The sequence below is a fragment of the Drosophila persimilis genome, unplaced genomic scaffold, assembly GCF_003286085.1.
Source record: "Drosophila persimilis strain 14011-0111.01,24,50 unplaced genomic scaffold, DperRS2 tig00000124-arrow-pilon, whole genome shotgun sequence".
NCBI classification, from domain to species: domain Eukaryota; kingdom Metazoa; phylum Arthropoda; class Insecta; order Diptera; family Drosophilidae; genus Drosophila; species Drosophila persimilis.
Window position 1 is genome coordinate 1,988,541 of NW_020825294.1, and position 14,392 is coordinate 2,002,932.

Here is a 14,392-nt window from a genome sequence, read left to right on the forward strand (position 1 = left end):
TAGAGATGGAGTTTCATAGAGGCTCCCCATAGAAGTTTCCACTGTAACTCCCCGTAATGTAATCGATAAGAACGCGCACCCGGAAGCCCAAGAACGAAGCAATAATCAAATCATATAATGTGCCCCCATATACGACCATTTTGTGGCCATTGGAGAGCCAGCGAACCGCAACATAAACCAAAGCGCAATCTCCATAAACATCGGGCAACGAGGAAAAAAAGCGAGAACAGAAGGAGCGCCCCGTCGGTCGGTCGGTGGGTCGGTAACGATGTCATTATTTGCCAATCAAAGAGAGGGCGGACGAGCGGAGGAGGAAACGCCGCTATCGGAGAAGTTCAATGCGAGTCTCTATAGAATCTCGATGGAATTATTAAAAGTAAACAAAACAAACAATGGAATCTGCGCGAGATGTAACGACTGGCAGATACCCTTTGATGGGAATTGAAATCTGTATTGAATCATCTGCTAGTTCTGATAGAAAAATTCTTTAAGGGTTCTGCAACGCTCCTTTCTGCCTGTCACATAGACACCCACAAATACCATATACCCCTCGATTCTCCTAATATTCTACGGTACAACAATAGCTTGTTGCGGCTTCAAGACGCCAGGTGGCGCCCGGGCGTGCATTGTAGAAATTGGATTTGCCGATTGAAATCTGCGATGACGTTGACGTTGACGCTGACGATGACAACTTCCAAGGACAGCGACAATAATCACACACAAACGGCATCGATAATGAGAAATCTGCAAATAGCAAAAGGGAGGGGTACCCAACAGGGCTGGAATGGTGGTCTGTGGCCTATGGCCCCCACCAACCGCACCACAATATTCGACTTTTTCGTAAACAAAAAGTTTTTGCGTGACTTCGGAGGACATCACGCGCGATTAACATCGCCCCGAGGGACCCCGAGGTAGATTCAAGAGAAGGTAACGGGGGTCCTCCGCCACGCTCTTTGCTCGGGGACTGCTCCTCCTTTCTGTGGAATATACCTTGGGCAGGCCCCTTGCCTCTCCACCCCACCCCATTCCCCGACGTCGTTTGCGCGTTATGGATGGCACATTTGTGTGCTATTTAATTTAAGTATCTGTATCTGTATCTGTATCTGTTTGTGTGTGTTGCTTTTGTATCTTTGTGTGCGTGTGTGTCTGTGTCTATCTATATGTGCGTGTGTTTCCGTATATTGCTGATAATCGGCCGATAAAGGGCGACAAATGACGATGACACCACTCCTGCCACCCTGCCTGCCGCTGCCTCCGCCTCCGCCTCCACCTCCTGGTGGCCGAGGTAGCCACCACACATTCTCGTGTGGAAGTTTTTTAATAAGCGACGACAAAATGTCTCGTCTCTGGCCGGGATTCGATTTGGCTTTTGTTATTGGGTCGCTAAACCCCAACTCCACCCCCACCGCCGCCACCCACCCATCAGTCGTCGTCCCTCTTTGGATTAGCATTTTTATTGTGCTCCCTCTGCCGTATATATGTAAACATATACTCGTGTCTAGATATCTGGCATTCCGTACAGGATGTGCCTCATGCCCCACCCCCCGATGCGTGCGTGTGTGTGTGTGTTGCGGGAAGATGTTGCATGGCCTAATTTTGACTTGTCGACGTTAATTTATGGCCAAGAGAGGTTGACGTAAATATTTGATTGGCTTTTAAAAATGTGTGCTGGAGGGTGGAGGGAGGGCTGCTCTGATAGGCCAAAGAAATTGAGATGTTTTGGAGAGACGTGTTCCATAAGCAAACACGCCGACATGTGGGTCACCCCCTCCGACCAGAGACATTTTAAAACACGGAAAACATGAAAAGTGCTATCAAAATTTAAGGTGGGATGTGGTCTGGAGTTTGGAGTCATTCTATTACGAAATAACCTGCCATTCAACAGTCGATCTTTCGCCTTACCAGAGGGCAAATGGGATACAATCTTCCAATATCAATAAATACTCCACCCTTCGAGAGGTAAAAGTAATTTCACACCGAAATGGGATACTTCTTCTCATTAAACACGAGATCTTGCACCTTTCCGAGGGGTAGAACTACCGAAATGCTTCTCCGAAAACCCAACGAGTCACACGTCAAATATATAATTACAGATCCCATTTAGCATTAGATCTAACACGAGAGGATCCCTTTTCTAATGAGGTGCTAACGTTTCCCTCCACGCTCCCATAAATGTGTTTAGCCTTCATCTTTCGACATATCCCATACATCATCCCACATCCCACATGCCACCCTCCCTTCCCTGCCTTCTGTCAACGAACTGATGTCTGAGGGTCGGGTCCGGGTCCGGGTCCGGGTCCTCCCCTGAGACAAGTTCTTGCTGGATATTGCGGCATTGACATTTCCATTTCCATTTTCATTTCCATTAAATTAAACACTGGAGGAGGAGCATAAGCGTACGCGTACCACGTACTTCAGATGTCAACGAACTGTCAAATTTGTCAGACTTTTAAGATAGTGGAACGCCCTGTCCTCCGTCCCTCCGACACCCGCATCACCGTCCCATTGCTGCTTTCCGACTGCCGCCTGCTGCACATTCTGGCGCTGTTGCATTTACATTTCGTTTCGGGCTCATTACGTTATTAAATTAACGTCGAAATTATTATTGGACGTACGTGTCACCCCTCCCCCTCCCCCTCACACCAGCACCTACACCTCTCTCCTGCGCTCTTCATTTGCGTGGAAATTTGCATGGTAATTTTGCCTTTTGGCGCCGCGACACGCTCTCATGGAGAGCCCCCCACACCACCACACCACACCCCACCACAATCTCCAACTCCATCTCCAATGGTAGCACGATGTCTCCTCTTCTCTTCTCTTCAGTCATCAGCTCAATTATAAAGCATTTCATCTGACTCCATCATTGTCGTTGTTGTCGTCGTCTGGTGTCATGTCGTCGTCGTCGTCATTGAGATTTCATTTAAATCATCAGCAAAGTTTACATTTCTCGACTTTTGAGGGACACTCCCCACGAATTGGGATTCCACTGATTGTAGAGGAGGAACCTCTCTTGAATTGAGCAAATATTACATTTGCATATTGATTCGGGGTGAATCATTGGGCGGGCGAATAAGAGGAAAAGTTCACTCAAAGTTTCTGCGAAATTACTAGGATTTGTACAGTATCCACAGAATTGTCATCTTTCTAGAACAACACATCAAGTGGCCCATGCAACGCCAGGCATCCACCCATCAAACCGACCGAGGTACGCTGCTGCATTACGCGCGACTTGCATAAACGAGGAATAATCATTATATCGCCATCTTTTTCTTAGTTTTGATCTCTGGAAATACTTTATCTATACACTCACCTTTTTTCGGATCCATATTGAACTTTTTGCGACCAATGGACATTTGCTTGTCCTTGTTGGAATGCTTGCAGTCTTCGGGCACATCGAGCACCTCCATTTCCGAGACAACTTCGCACAATTCATCTTTGATTTGCTGTAAACGAGAGAAAGAAGAAAAGCCCAATTATAAAGGTGATAAATGGCATATATCATGACATCATAATCATCGCTGGCTGGTACTATAAATATAGATTGAGGAAATGGCAGTGCATGCCCACACACACACTAACACACGCGTATGTATCTAGATACACTCTAGAGTACACAGTTAACAGAACAGAACATAAGCGAACGACTAGAGCGACTAGGCTAGGCTGGTGTTTAAATTTAAATTGCGTACAGCGACTGCCTCTATAAAAATTCCCATAAATTCAGCTCACACTCGCAGATACAGATACAGATGGCAGCAGAGAGCGATGGAGAGACAGTTGAAAGTCGAGTAATTTGCATTTCCTCAGTGCCGTTGTCCGTTGTCCATTGCCCGTGTCGCCTGTCGACTGGCGCCAAATAAACAACCTACGACGGACACATGACAAAAACTCACTTGAAAACAGTTTTCAAATTTGTTCAAAAAAGGGGGGAGGGGAAAAAACCCCCCAATTTAATGCAAATTGTGATTTAATTGAATTAGAAAAAGAAACTTAGAACTGAACCCTAGAGGAGATGTCGCGGAATGGCAGTGCCATCGCAAGGGTCATTCCATGCCAATTCCAATTCCAATTCCATTCCATTCCAAAGCAAATGTCGTGTAATGCCCAAAGAAGCGGAAAACGATACGAATATGTGTATCTTTTATTTTGTATCTTGTAGCTGTGGGGGTTTGACGCATGAATGATGAGGAGACCCACGAGACCGGAACATATCAATTGCCCTCAGAGACACATAGGCCTCCCCACCCGATGAATGAATGACCTTCTGACTCATGGAATGAGTCGATCGTATGTAAAAAGGGGCTGAGGGGGGGAGACCAAGACGTGGAAGGAGGCACACAGAGGAATGTCAATTAAACACTATAAAATATACAATTGACAAATTGCCATGTCCATGTCCATGGGCTGTAATAAAAAGATACATATACGATATGTAGATACAGATAGATGAACAGTTGCAGTTGAGATTCAAAAGATGAGATCATTCGGCAGTCGGTTGGGCATTCCACTCGATTGAAATTCTCATCATTGAATGCGGATTTGTGTATCTGCTCCCCGAGGGGATGCCAGTGACTTGTCAAAAGTATCTAGATACAACGCTGCTGGTGCTGGGTGCTGCAAGGTTTTAGAATTCATTGACTTTCGTCAATGATTTCGAGGTATTTTAATTCCCAGAGCGTGTCGCATAAGCAGATAGAAGTGCTCCCAGAGAAGCCTCCCCGTAAGATGTTTATTTATAAAAAGTGATGATCGTCGGAGTGCTGTCATAGAACAAACATTTGACCAAAAGATACATGTATCTTTCTATGGCCAAATATACGAGTGTATCTGCAACATACAATATTTATATCTTTTATTATAATTTATGGCTTGACGATTTTATGTCTCAATATTCTCAAAATATTTTCCCAGGCTTCCACCGCTTTTTCTCTCTTTTATTTTCATTATCCACAATGCCACACACCACATCCGTTTGCCCCTTAAATTCCCATAAAACTATGCCCCTAGAATTCCCCCCCAAACAAAATTATGTTAATTTTTCTTTAATTTTCCAATCAATAAAATGATCAGAGCTTTACAACTCAATAAACCCTATCCTCCAGAGGCTACCACGATACGCCCCATAAAAATCAATGGAAATGAACATAAAACAAAGGAAAATCCACATAAAAGATAAGAAAATGTAGAAGAAACAAAAGTTGTGTGACTTAAGGAAGGGTTTAATGGAGAAGAGAAGCTCGGGAAAACGGGGTTTTGGAAAAAGAGACTCTCTGAAAAGGGGTTTTGGTAGGGGTTTCATGATGGGAGACGCTCTAAGAAGAGTCTTGAGAGACGCAACAAGTTTTGCGGCATGTCAGAGGAGGCCGCATGTCGTTAAAAGACCAACAATTGATTAAAGACCAACAAGTGGACCTGGTCAGGGCAGTGTCTGGAGTGATATCAACACCACGGCGAAACCGGAGAGGAAACGCGGGAGGTGAAGGCGGAGAGACAAAGCTAATGAGCGTCAAACTTAAAAATAAACTCGAGGCGGGGTGGGGCGGGGCGTGGCGGGGGCTTAATGCGAGTATCTCTCAGTCGGGGTAAGCGGCCAGAGAGTTCTGTCGACAGGTAAGAGAATGGAATGGATGGAATGGAGTGTTGGAGTGTGAGAACATGCCACGAGGAAGTCCCACAGCAGCAGCGGCGGAACAACCTGTTCTTACGCCACACCACAATGCAAATTCTCTCAATAAAAATCAACAAAAAGCCAAGGGGGAATCCAATTTGAAACGAAAGCAAGAATCGCTTTCAATATTTTTAAGCAGAAATCATTTTGGTGGGGATTTTTCATCAAAGTTTTCAAGGGAATCTCCATTGAGTGTTCAAGGGAAAGTCCTGTGCGATTATTCATGAATTAATGAATGAATGGCTCTGCAATAGACATCCATTGGGGATGCTTTGGTCTAGAAGATCTCCCTATGTACGTCCCTCCTTCTAGCACCCTCCCTGTGTACCATTTCCCTCTTCTCTTCCTACCTTTGGGTGTTGCCTCAGTATCACCACATCGCTGTTGATCTGCTTCTCGGCATTGCTGAGGTTTCTCTCAATCAAATGGCGACAACTCTCGCAGAGATTCGACTCCTGGCTGCTCCTGGGGCTGCTACTGCAGTTGTTGTTATTCTGCTGCTCCTTGGAGTTGTTGTTGTTGTTGATGCTGATGGAATTCCTTTCGGATTCGCTCTGGGACAGGGAGCTGTCATCGATGAAGCGCATGTCCCCCGCATCGGGTGTCAGCGGGGAGCTCAGAACCGAGCTCGGAGCATCCGTGTCCGTATCGAGCTGCAGGCAGGGATTATCCATGCCGCCATAGGCATCGGCATCGCCATCGCCATCCACCACATCCAGCATGCATCCTAGCGAATTGGAGCGCGTCTTGCGCGGCGATCTCCGCGAGATGATCTCCCCCTTGTCGTTGAGGAGCAGCTCCACGGGCCGCGAGACTATCAGAGTCCTTGTGATCGTCGTGGTGGTCGCGTGCGTGTACTCCGATCGCTTGCTGTAGAGCTCCGTGCGGGGCTCGTCGCAGGGCAGGCGCTTCACCTCCACCGTGCGGCTCGTGTCGCTGCAGCTGACGGTCACGCTGCTCGGCGTCGGACTGGCGGGCGGGGGACTGTCGGGCGTCAAGGTCGTGATGTTGTATGTCGCCACACTCGTGTAGGGCGCCAGCGAGGGGGAACGGGGCTTGGCTGGGGGTTTGGGCGGCACCTTAGCGGGCGGGGGAGTGGGCAGGGGCGTGGGCGTAGGGGTGGGTGTCTTCTCTTCGCTCTTCGACAGCAGATTGCAGAAGCATCGCACACAGACGCTGCTGCTCCGACTGCTGCTGCCGCCACTGCTGCTGCCAGTCTCCACCAGTCGGCGGCGATCCTCCTTGGAGGCCTTCAGCGGATTGATGTAGAAGGTGCTGTTGCTCCTGCTGCTCCGATCGACACTGAATCCCACTCCCTCCACATTGAATCCTGGTATGCCGCCTCCTCCTACGAAACTCGAGGGGAGATCGACGCAGCTCCGCTGCAGCTGCTGTTTGCTGCCAAAGCTCCCGCTGTTCCCCAGGGAGGGGCCCTTCTTGTCCTTTGGTGGGCGCCGCAGCGACGAGAACCAGTTCGAGATGCTGGGGCGCTTCTGCTGCAGGGAGGCCATCGCTTGGCTTCCGCTGGCAGAACGGGTTCCTTGTGGATCGGATCACTCTATCGGGAGCCACCCTCCATGATGGCTGGGGGCTGGAGGGTTCACTGAAAATTGTATGTTTCTTAGTCTCTGGGGTTTCACGGGGCAGCCTCTGTGGCACCTCGCTTCAGGCAATTTACAAGTACAAAGCGGCAGCGTCTCCTTTTCGGTTCGAGGGGTTTCGAGGGGATACGCATCCCATATCCCATATCCCATCCCATAAATTAATTAACTAATTATCAAGTGTCTTCTTCTTTGGTGTGAAAGAAGCCCCACAAAGTGCTGTGGCAGGGGCAGGCGCAGAGGCAGAGGTAGAGGCAGGAAGTGTCTCGGGGTACAACCACAAAAATTACCCACACTTTTGGTGGTTTCCTTTCCAGCCGAGACGGCGGCGACACAAAACGAATTAAGCTAATGGCTGGCAGGTTAACAAGGTGATGGCGTTCGTTCCTTAGCCTAATCCCAGCACATGCAGACGGGACACTCTGCCGCTGCCGCTGCTGTGGCAAGGACACCACTTCCGTATGTCTTCGTGTGTGATTTGTCGACTCTGCGGCTTTAAGCAAGCAACCCCCCTTCCAGCCTAGAACTCTACATCTGGTGTTCTGCGTGTTCGTTCCTTTGTCTTGTGATTTATTGAGATTTCGCTTCGTTCCTTCGTCTAATGTTTGCTTTGTGCATTTGTGCTCACAGGAAGAGGAAGTCGGAACGATAAAGCTTGCGGAATTGTTTCTCCGAACAGCAGCCCCGAACAGGCGACAAAAACTCTCTAATTGGAGCTGCAAACACCAGACACCAGAGGCCCAGAGAGCCAGAGATAGAGAAATCAGAATCACTCAAGCGAATATGCAAAAGGTTAAGCGAAACGAAGGAGAAATCCTCGGGGGACGATTTATGACATTTTTTACAACGAATTTGTTGACTAATCTTTTCGGGGTTGGAAATATGAGAGTCAATAAGAAGGGGGAGATTCCCCAAGAAAAGGCGACAAAGGATTGTGGAAGACAGGAAAGAGCAAGAAAAGAAGAAAGGATAAAAAAAAGGTAGAAACAACCAAGACAGGAACTATGGAAATGGAGCGATAAAACAGAAAAAATCAAGAAAGGAACAATGAAAATGAAGAGAACAGGGCCGCCACGAGCCAGGCAGGAACTATGGAATCACCGGAAACAGAGCGCAACAGGAACAGCCTAGAAAGGAACATTTAAACTACCAAAAATGGCTCCAACTGTACCAAAAAAAAAACACTCTAAAATGCGACCAAGGGGTTTTCTTTTAAGAAATGCCCGTGAAAATTTACTTCAATTTCCATCAGACGTAATGCAATTTGTCAGAAAATAAGGTCAAAGATTGCTGCTGGCAATTTAAAACGACTTTTCCTTTGGAAAATTCAAACCCCAAAAGAAAAGGCAATTTTAAGACCCAACAAAAAGTGCGTTTCAATATTAATTAGGGTTCCTTCCGCTGTCCAAAGTAAATCAAGAGTTCCCTTTGATTTTAAATAAATATTATCTTAAATTCCTACAAAAATATTTACTTTAATCAAATGTGAAATTCCTTTGGGGATTTCCAACCTGTAAACGCGGCATCAGACGCCCGTGATGGCCCATTGGGGGGGACTAGCCAAATGACAAGGTCCCCCCTCCCGGCCAGGCTTTGCCTCTTCCTTTGGGGCTGTGTGCCACGCCCACGCATTAGCCAAGTTCGAAATGAAGTCTTTTGAAAGAGTTTTGGGCATCCTTTCTACGTCACACCGGAGGGAGTACGGGAGGGAGTACGTGATTGGATTTCACAAGTGCGAGAGTGCTGCGCGAGGCATTCAAATGGCATTGCATTTAATGTGATTCTCGCCATCGTCCAACTTTGGGTCTCCTCTCTGTCTGTCTTTCGTTGGTTTCTTCTCTTGTTCCTCTCTGTTTGCTTCGCGTGTGGATATGCATATAGAAACACATTCCTTATATATCAAATAGCCAAATAGAGGGAGAGAAAAAAGGCAAACAAAGGCTACAGAGAGGAAGCTTAGCCGTCAATGAGAAAAGGAAGTATTTGATACCCAGGCAGAAGAACGAAAGGAACGGTGGAAAGGGAACGACTAGGAAAGCGACAGAGAGCAAGCAAGCAAGAAACGGTGGAATAGAAGTAGGCAAAAGAGCAAGCGAGGAAGGAACGATGGAAAAGGAACTCCTCCCTGGCTTCCGAGATCTGTTCTCGTCCAGCGTCTTCTCCAAATCAGAACACACTCCTCCCAGGGTATTTGTAATGAGGCGGCGACCACATAAAAGGCGCGGCCAGTCCCAGTCCCAGACCCAGTCCCATCCTAAGGCCCTGCCGGGCGTCGTTGACCAAGTTGAAAAACATTGAGAGGCAGAAAGACAAACAGCACACGATGTCTAGGGATAGGTAGTGGCAGTGGCAAGGAGAGCACACAGGTGAATGCCACAAAGAAGTCAAGAGAGAAGAGAAAAAAAGAACCAACAGAAGGGGAAAAAACAAGTAAAATGAAATTAAATTTGTAAACAAACTATCAATCAAACTGAACGAAGCCGACACACACACACACACACGCAAGAGGCGGCTATAAAGATACAACAACAGATCCCACAGATACAAAGATACGAGACAGAGGAACCTCTCAAGTGGTGTCAAGACCAAGACCCATCAAAGCTGTGATTGCTACCTGTGGAAAGACTACCTCTGTATCTGTGGCCGTATCTGTGTGTGTGGGCAGGAAATGCGCTTTGAAACTAATGTGAAATTTAAGCCGAAAACTCGTAAAGTTTTCCCCCCTGAAAAGAGGAAAAACTCCAAACAGTAGCCGCTGCCACAGAAGGAGAGGAGAGGCGTGTCTCCAGTCATTTATCTTGACAATTTAATCTACACTTTACACACACTTTTTACAGACGGAAACAATTGAAAACTTGCGCTCTCTTAACCCTTTTGTCTGGTCTCTGGGCCAGAGCGAGGGGATTGGCAACATCTTTGTGCAGCGCCAAACCAATTAGAAGATCAGACACATAAACAAAGAGCTCCACGCACATCCTCCGACCGACCGTATAAAAAGGGAAAGATAATGCTGCAAAATCCCAGACACACAGCCAGACATTGTCTCTGTCTGCGGCGGCGGAGAGGGACTCGAGTTTTCCCATAAGTGACTTTTACTTTCCTTCGAACGAAATGCAATTAAATGCAAGCTCTGTGTGTTTGGCGACAGTTTTTCCCCGCCCTGCCGCGCCCAGCCCTTCTCTTTCCTTTCCTTTCCTTTACTTGTATCTTTCAGCTTAAAATGTATCTGCGAGTACACCCAGCGAAAAAAGCACTGAGAATCGAATAGTTCGACTTGGATTGGACTACAATTCGACATGAACATATTTTTAATATTTAATAAATACATTTAATATTTAAAATAAATATATTTCATACAAATTGAATATATTATATTTATTTCAAATGTGTTTTATGTTTGAAAGCCATATTTAATTGTATTAAAAAGAGGTTTTAATACATTTATTTAATTATTATTTAAATATTTATATTTTTTATATTTTTATTTTGTTATATTTATATTTTTTTTATTTATATTTTTTATATTTATATTTTTTAATATTTTAAAACCCTATTATTAACGTAAATATGGGTTTATTCTTTTTACTCCTTCTCTGTACTTTTTCTCCCAGTGTACGGGTATCCATGTGTTTTGGGTCAATGCTCGCTTTTGGTGTGAACATTTGCTGCACTTAAGAGGATTTTCCGGCACACAACTAAGACTCTTGGCTTTTGTTTTGTTCATTCATTGGGAAAAAAGTGAAATTAGAATAATATTTATGAAAAGAAAAGAATGACTTCACTTTCCCCTTCGAGCTTCGAGGGCAGAGAAACCTCTCAAGTTTTTCGCCGGGAGAAAAAAAAACATACCTAATTTGTCTAATGATCCAAAAGAAAAAAGAAATCTACAAAATTGCCATATAAAAACATAAAGCGTTTTACAATCGCCCGGCGCTGGTGTGCATAACCTCGCCATATGTAGGATATATTCCACGTTTTTTTTTAGTTGTTGTGTTTTTTGAGATACTTGCGTCATTTGGCTAAATCGAGAAAGATGCAAATTTGTGCCTGTGGCATGTGGCTGCTGCTGCTGATGTTTTTTGGAGGTTTTTTGCGCCTAAATGGAAGGCAGCGAAACAACAAATAAAAAGCAAAACAAATAGATATTATAGCAAACAAACGGTTGTCTGCCTTGGGAGGGGGGCAGCAGCCCATAAACGTAATGAGAAAATATCCAAACAGACACCGAGATACACACACTACCGATACAGATACAGATAAATATACAGATACAATATTAATGTATGACCTCCCTTTTGGGGCTAACAGCTGGCTGGCTGGGCTGTCCAAACTGGACGCTTCTCCCCTTTTATCTGTTGTTCATTTTCAATACTTTATTTATTTTATTTGGCATTTGGTCATTTTTTATTTTTCTAGACGCAAAACGATGAAAGATTTCGCCTGCCCTTTTGCTTCGAAAATTATGACATGATTTATTTCGTTTCGATGTTGGGCTTTCTTCTGGCAAATATCTATGGAAATTTAAAGGAAAAATCCATTGAAATGTAAGAGAAAACATATGAAAGAGGGATGGATAGGTCCTAGGGGTTTATGCGAAGAAATTTCGCATAATTGTTAGAGGTTTCCAGACTTGAACAAAGCAATCTTTAAATCAATTAAAAGATCTGTTCTCTGAAAAATAGTGTTTTTATGATCGAACGACTTTAAAAGATAGTTTTGATCTATGGCAAGCCAGGAGACATGCTAGAGGGAGGGTCTAAAGGTTTTCTTTTGCAGAATTTCATTGCATTTGGAGATGTCTAAGACAAAGCAAACCATGAAATACATAGAACAAATTGGGTATAGTGTCTATCCAAGTTCTTAAGTGTCTTTTTCTAAGCCCAAACCACTCTGAAATATAGTTTTCATCTCTCGAAAATCATTTGAAACCCAAGAGACAGCATCTGGAATCAAGGGGACATGCCAGACAAAGGCTCTTATTTGAATACCAAACAAATTTCATTGAAAATTAATAGAGACCATTATCCATCTTATATCCATGATATTCTGTATCTATATCCCACATCCCAAGACCACAAAAGATGCTTAATAAATATAGTCCCATCTTCTATATGCTCATATAAATAAATACAAATAAATCGTATTCCATCCGCCATATATTCTATTCTCCATCCAGTGAACCATTAAGAACGCAAGTTCGTTGGCCCACTTCGTGTCTGGCTCTGTGTCTGGGTCTCTGTGTCCGTGTCCGCTTCAGCAGAGTGTCCGCCAGCAGAGAATGAATGTCTAGAATAAATGTGTTTTTAATTAAATGCCTTTTGTTTCTTCTATCCAGAAGAACGTCCCGTCCCATCCCATCCCGCGCCCGTGCCCGTGTTCGTGGCGCTAGACAAAAGGTAAGTCGTCGAATACAAAATAGAAATGAAGGTGCGGGTACGACACGTATCTGACAGATACTCCTACCTGCCTGCCCTTGCCTGATGGCCCTTTTTTGGTGTATCTTTTTTGGCATTTCCCACAGAGAATGCCCTTCATTAGAATGCCGTCTGAGGGTCGGGGGGCGGTAAATTTGTCTTAGAATGCGAGCGTGGAGTGTAGTGTTTTTTCCAATGTAATTAGAGGAAGGCATTGTTTTTGTTTTTTCGGTATAAAGATATTAATACTTTAGTCACATATTCGGAATGGAATGGAATGGAATGTCTTTCGTTTTAAATGTTTGTTGCACGCATTTTGCATACTAAAAAGATACAAAGATACACGTATCTGTGGGGTTATATAGCAACAGGTGCACATAGCCACTGTTTATTGATTGGTGGGGCTTTCCTCTGCCTCACAGCCGCTCCCTCTGCCTCTGCCGCTGCCTCTGTGTCTGTTGTTGCCGTCGATTTGCTAATTGTGGCCCCAATTTCGGGGCCCCGCGGGCTAATTGTTGTGTATCTTGTGGATACACACGTTCTAACTATTGTCTGGCTTTTCCTCTCTACGGCTGGCATTTTCGCACTTGGCACGAGGCTGGTTTTGGGTCAAGGCGAAAGAGTTCTCATTGGAAATTTCCATTCAATCTATGACTGATTGATTGATTGATTGATTGACTGATATCAATGGCTTGACAGGGAGCCAAAACATCAAAGCGAAATTCCTTAAAGGCCATGTGGAAATTATGAGAAAACTTCAACTCAAAATAAACTCGAAATGGAAATTGGGAATTTTTCCCAAGTTTTCCTCCTTTTTTGGACAGCAAAAACTTTTCCAAATTCAAGGAAAACTTCTTCGAAACGTTTCAAACTAATTAGCAAATGAATTTCCACTAAAAAACTGAGTCTCACACAAAGATACATCCGTATCTAGAGCAAAACATGAAGTTCATTAGGCCTAAACGATGTGATAGATATATTTATGAATAATTCAATAAACAGGTTCCAATCCATTTCCATTGAAAAGAAGGGTGTTAAATGTATTTAACATTCAAAACATTCATTCGGTGTTCATTTATTGGAATAATAAAACTGAACTTTAAACCAACCACAAACTGGTTCCAAAAGATACAATATTTTCTGCGTAAAAACAGCTTGAAGCTGGAGAAGCACAAACTTAGGAAAAGATTGTTTTTCGGAGAATCATCGCTGGCCTTTGAGAAGAACCCAAATTCGATTTGATTTGAGCCCAAAGTCCGTCCATGAGTGGCTTTTGTTTTCCCTCATTTCAAGTACAATACAATAAACCCTGATAAAAAACAAAGCCCCAGTCATTGCAACATTCTAGCGGATGTACATTGTACTCGTATACCCGCCGTTTGCTTCTGGGTTTTATCGCAGCTGCTGCCGCGGATATCATCATCCGTCTGGATGTGGGATTTGGGGAATAAAATGCGATTAAAACGAGTCCGAGCCCCAAGTTAAAGCTTCTCTGAATAATAAAATATACGTCGCTACAAAAGATTTATTTGCTGGCCATTGAAGTAGAACCTGTATCTGAATCAAGCATGACTGTTTCTGGCTTTAGAATCCAGACGAATCTACATATATCTAAGTATGCCTCATAGACGTACAAAATCAGAGATCCATGCTTAAATTCAGGAATATTCATAATGCCAAAGATCTCAAACACGTGTACCCACCATTTA

At 44.5% G+C, this 14,392-nt stretch overlaps 1 protein-coding gene across 3 annotated transcripts in view; it reads right to left on the reverse strand.

Moving 5' to 3' along the window:
• LOC6593948 (cytohesin-1) overlaps positions 1–14,392 on the reverse strand; it is a 36,927-nt gene that overhangs the window by 2,455 nt on the left and 20,080 nt on the right. For 2 of the 3 annotated variants that reach the window (XM_002018976.2, XM_026987302.1), the window contains one exon: positions 3,311–3,443. In XM_002018976.2, coding sequence (XP_002019012.1) covers positions 3,311–3,443 — 133 coding nt within the window. Of the gene's footprint in view, positions 1–3,310; positions 3,444–6,018; positions 7,272–14,392 lie in introns of all 3 variants that reach the window. The other variant, XM_026987301.1, reaches the window with a different exon arrangement.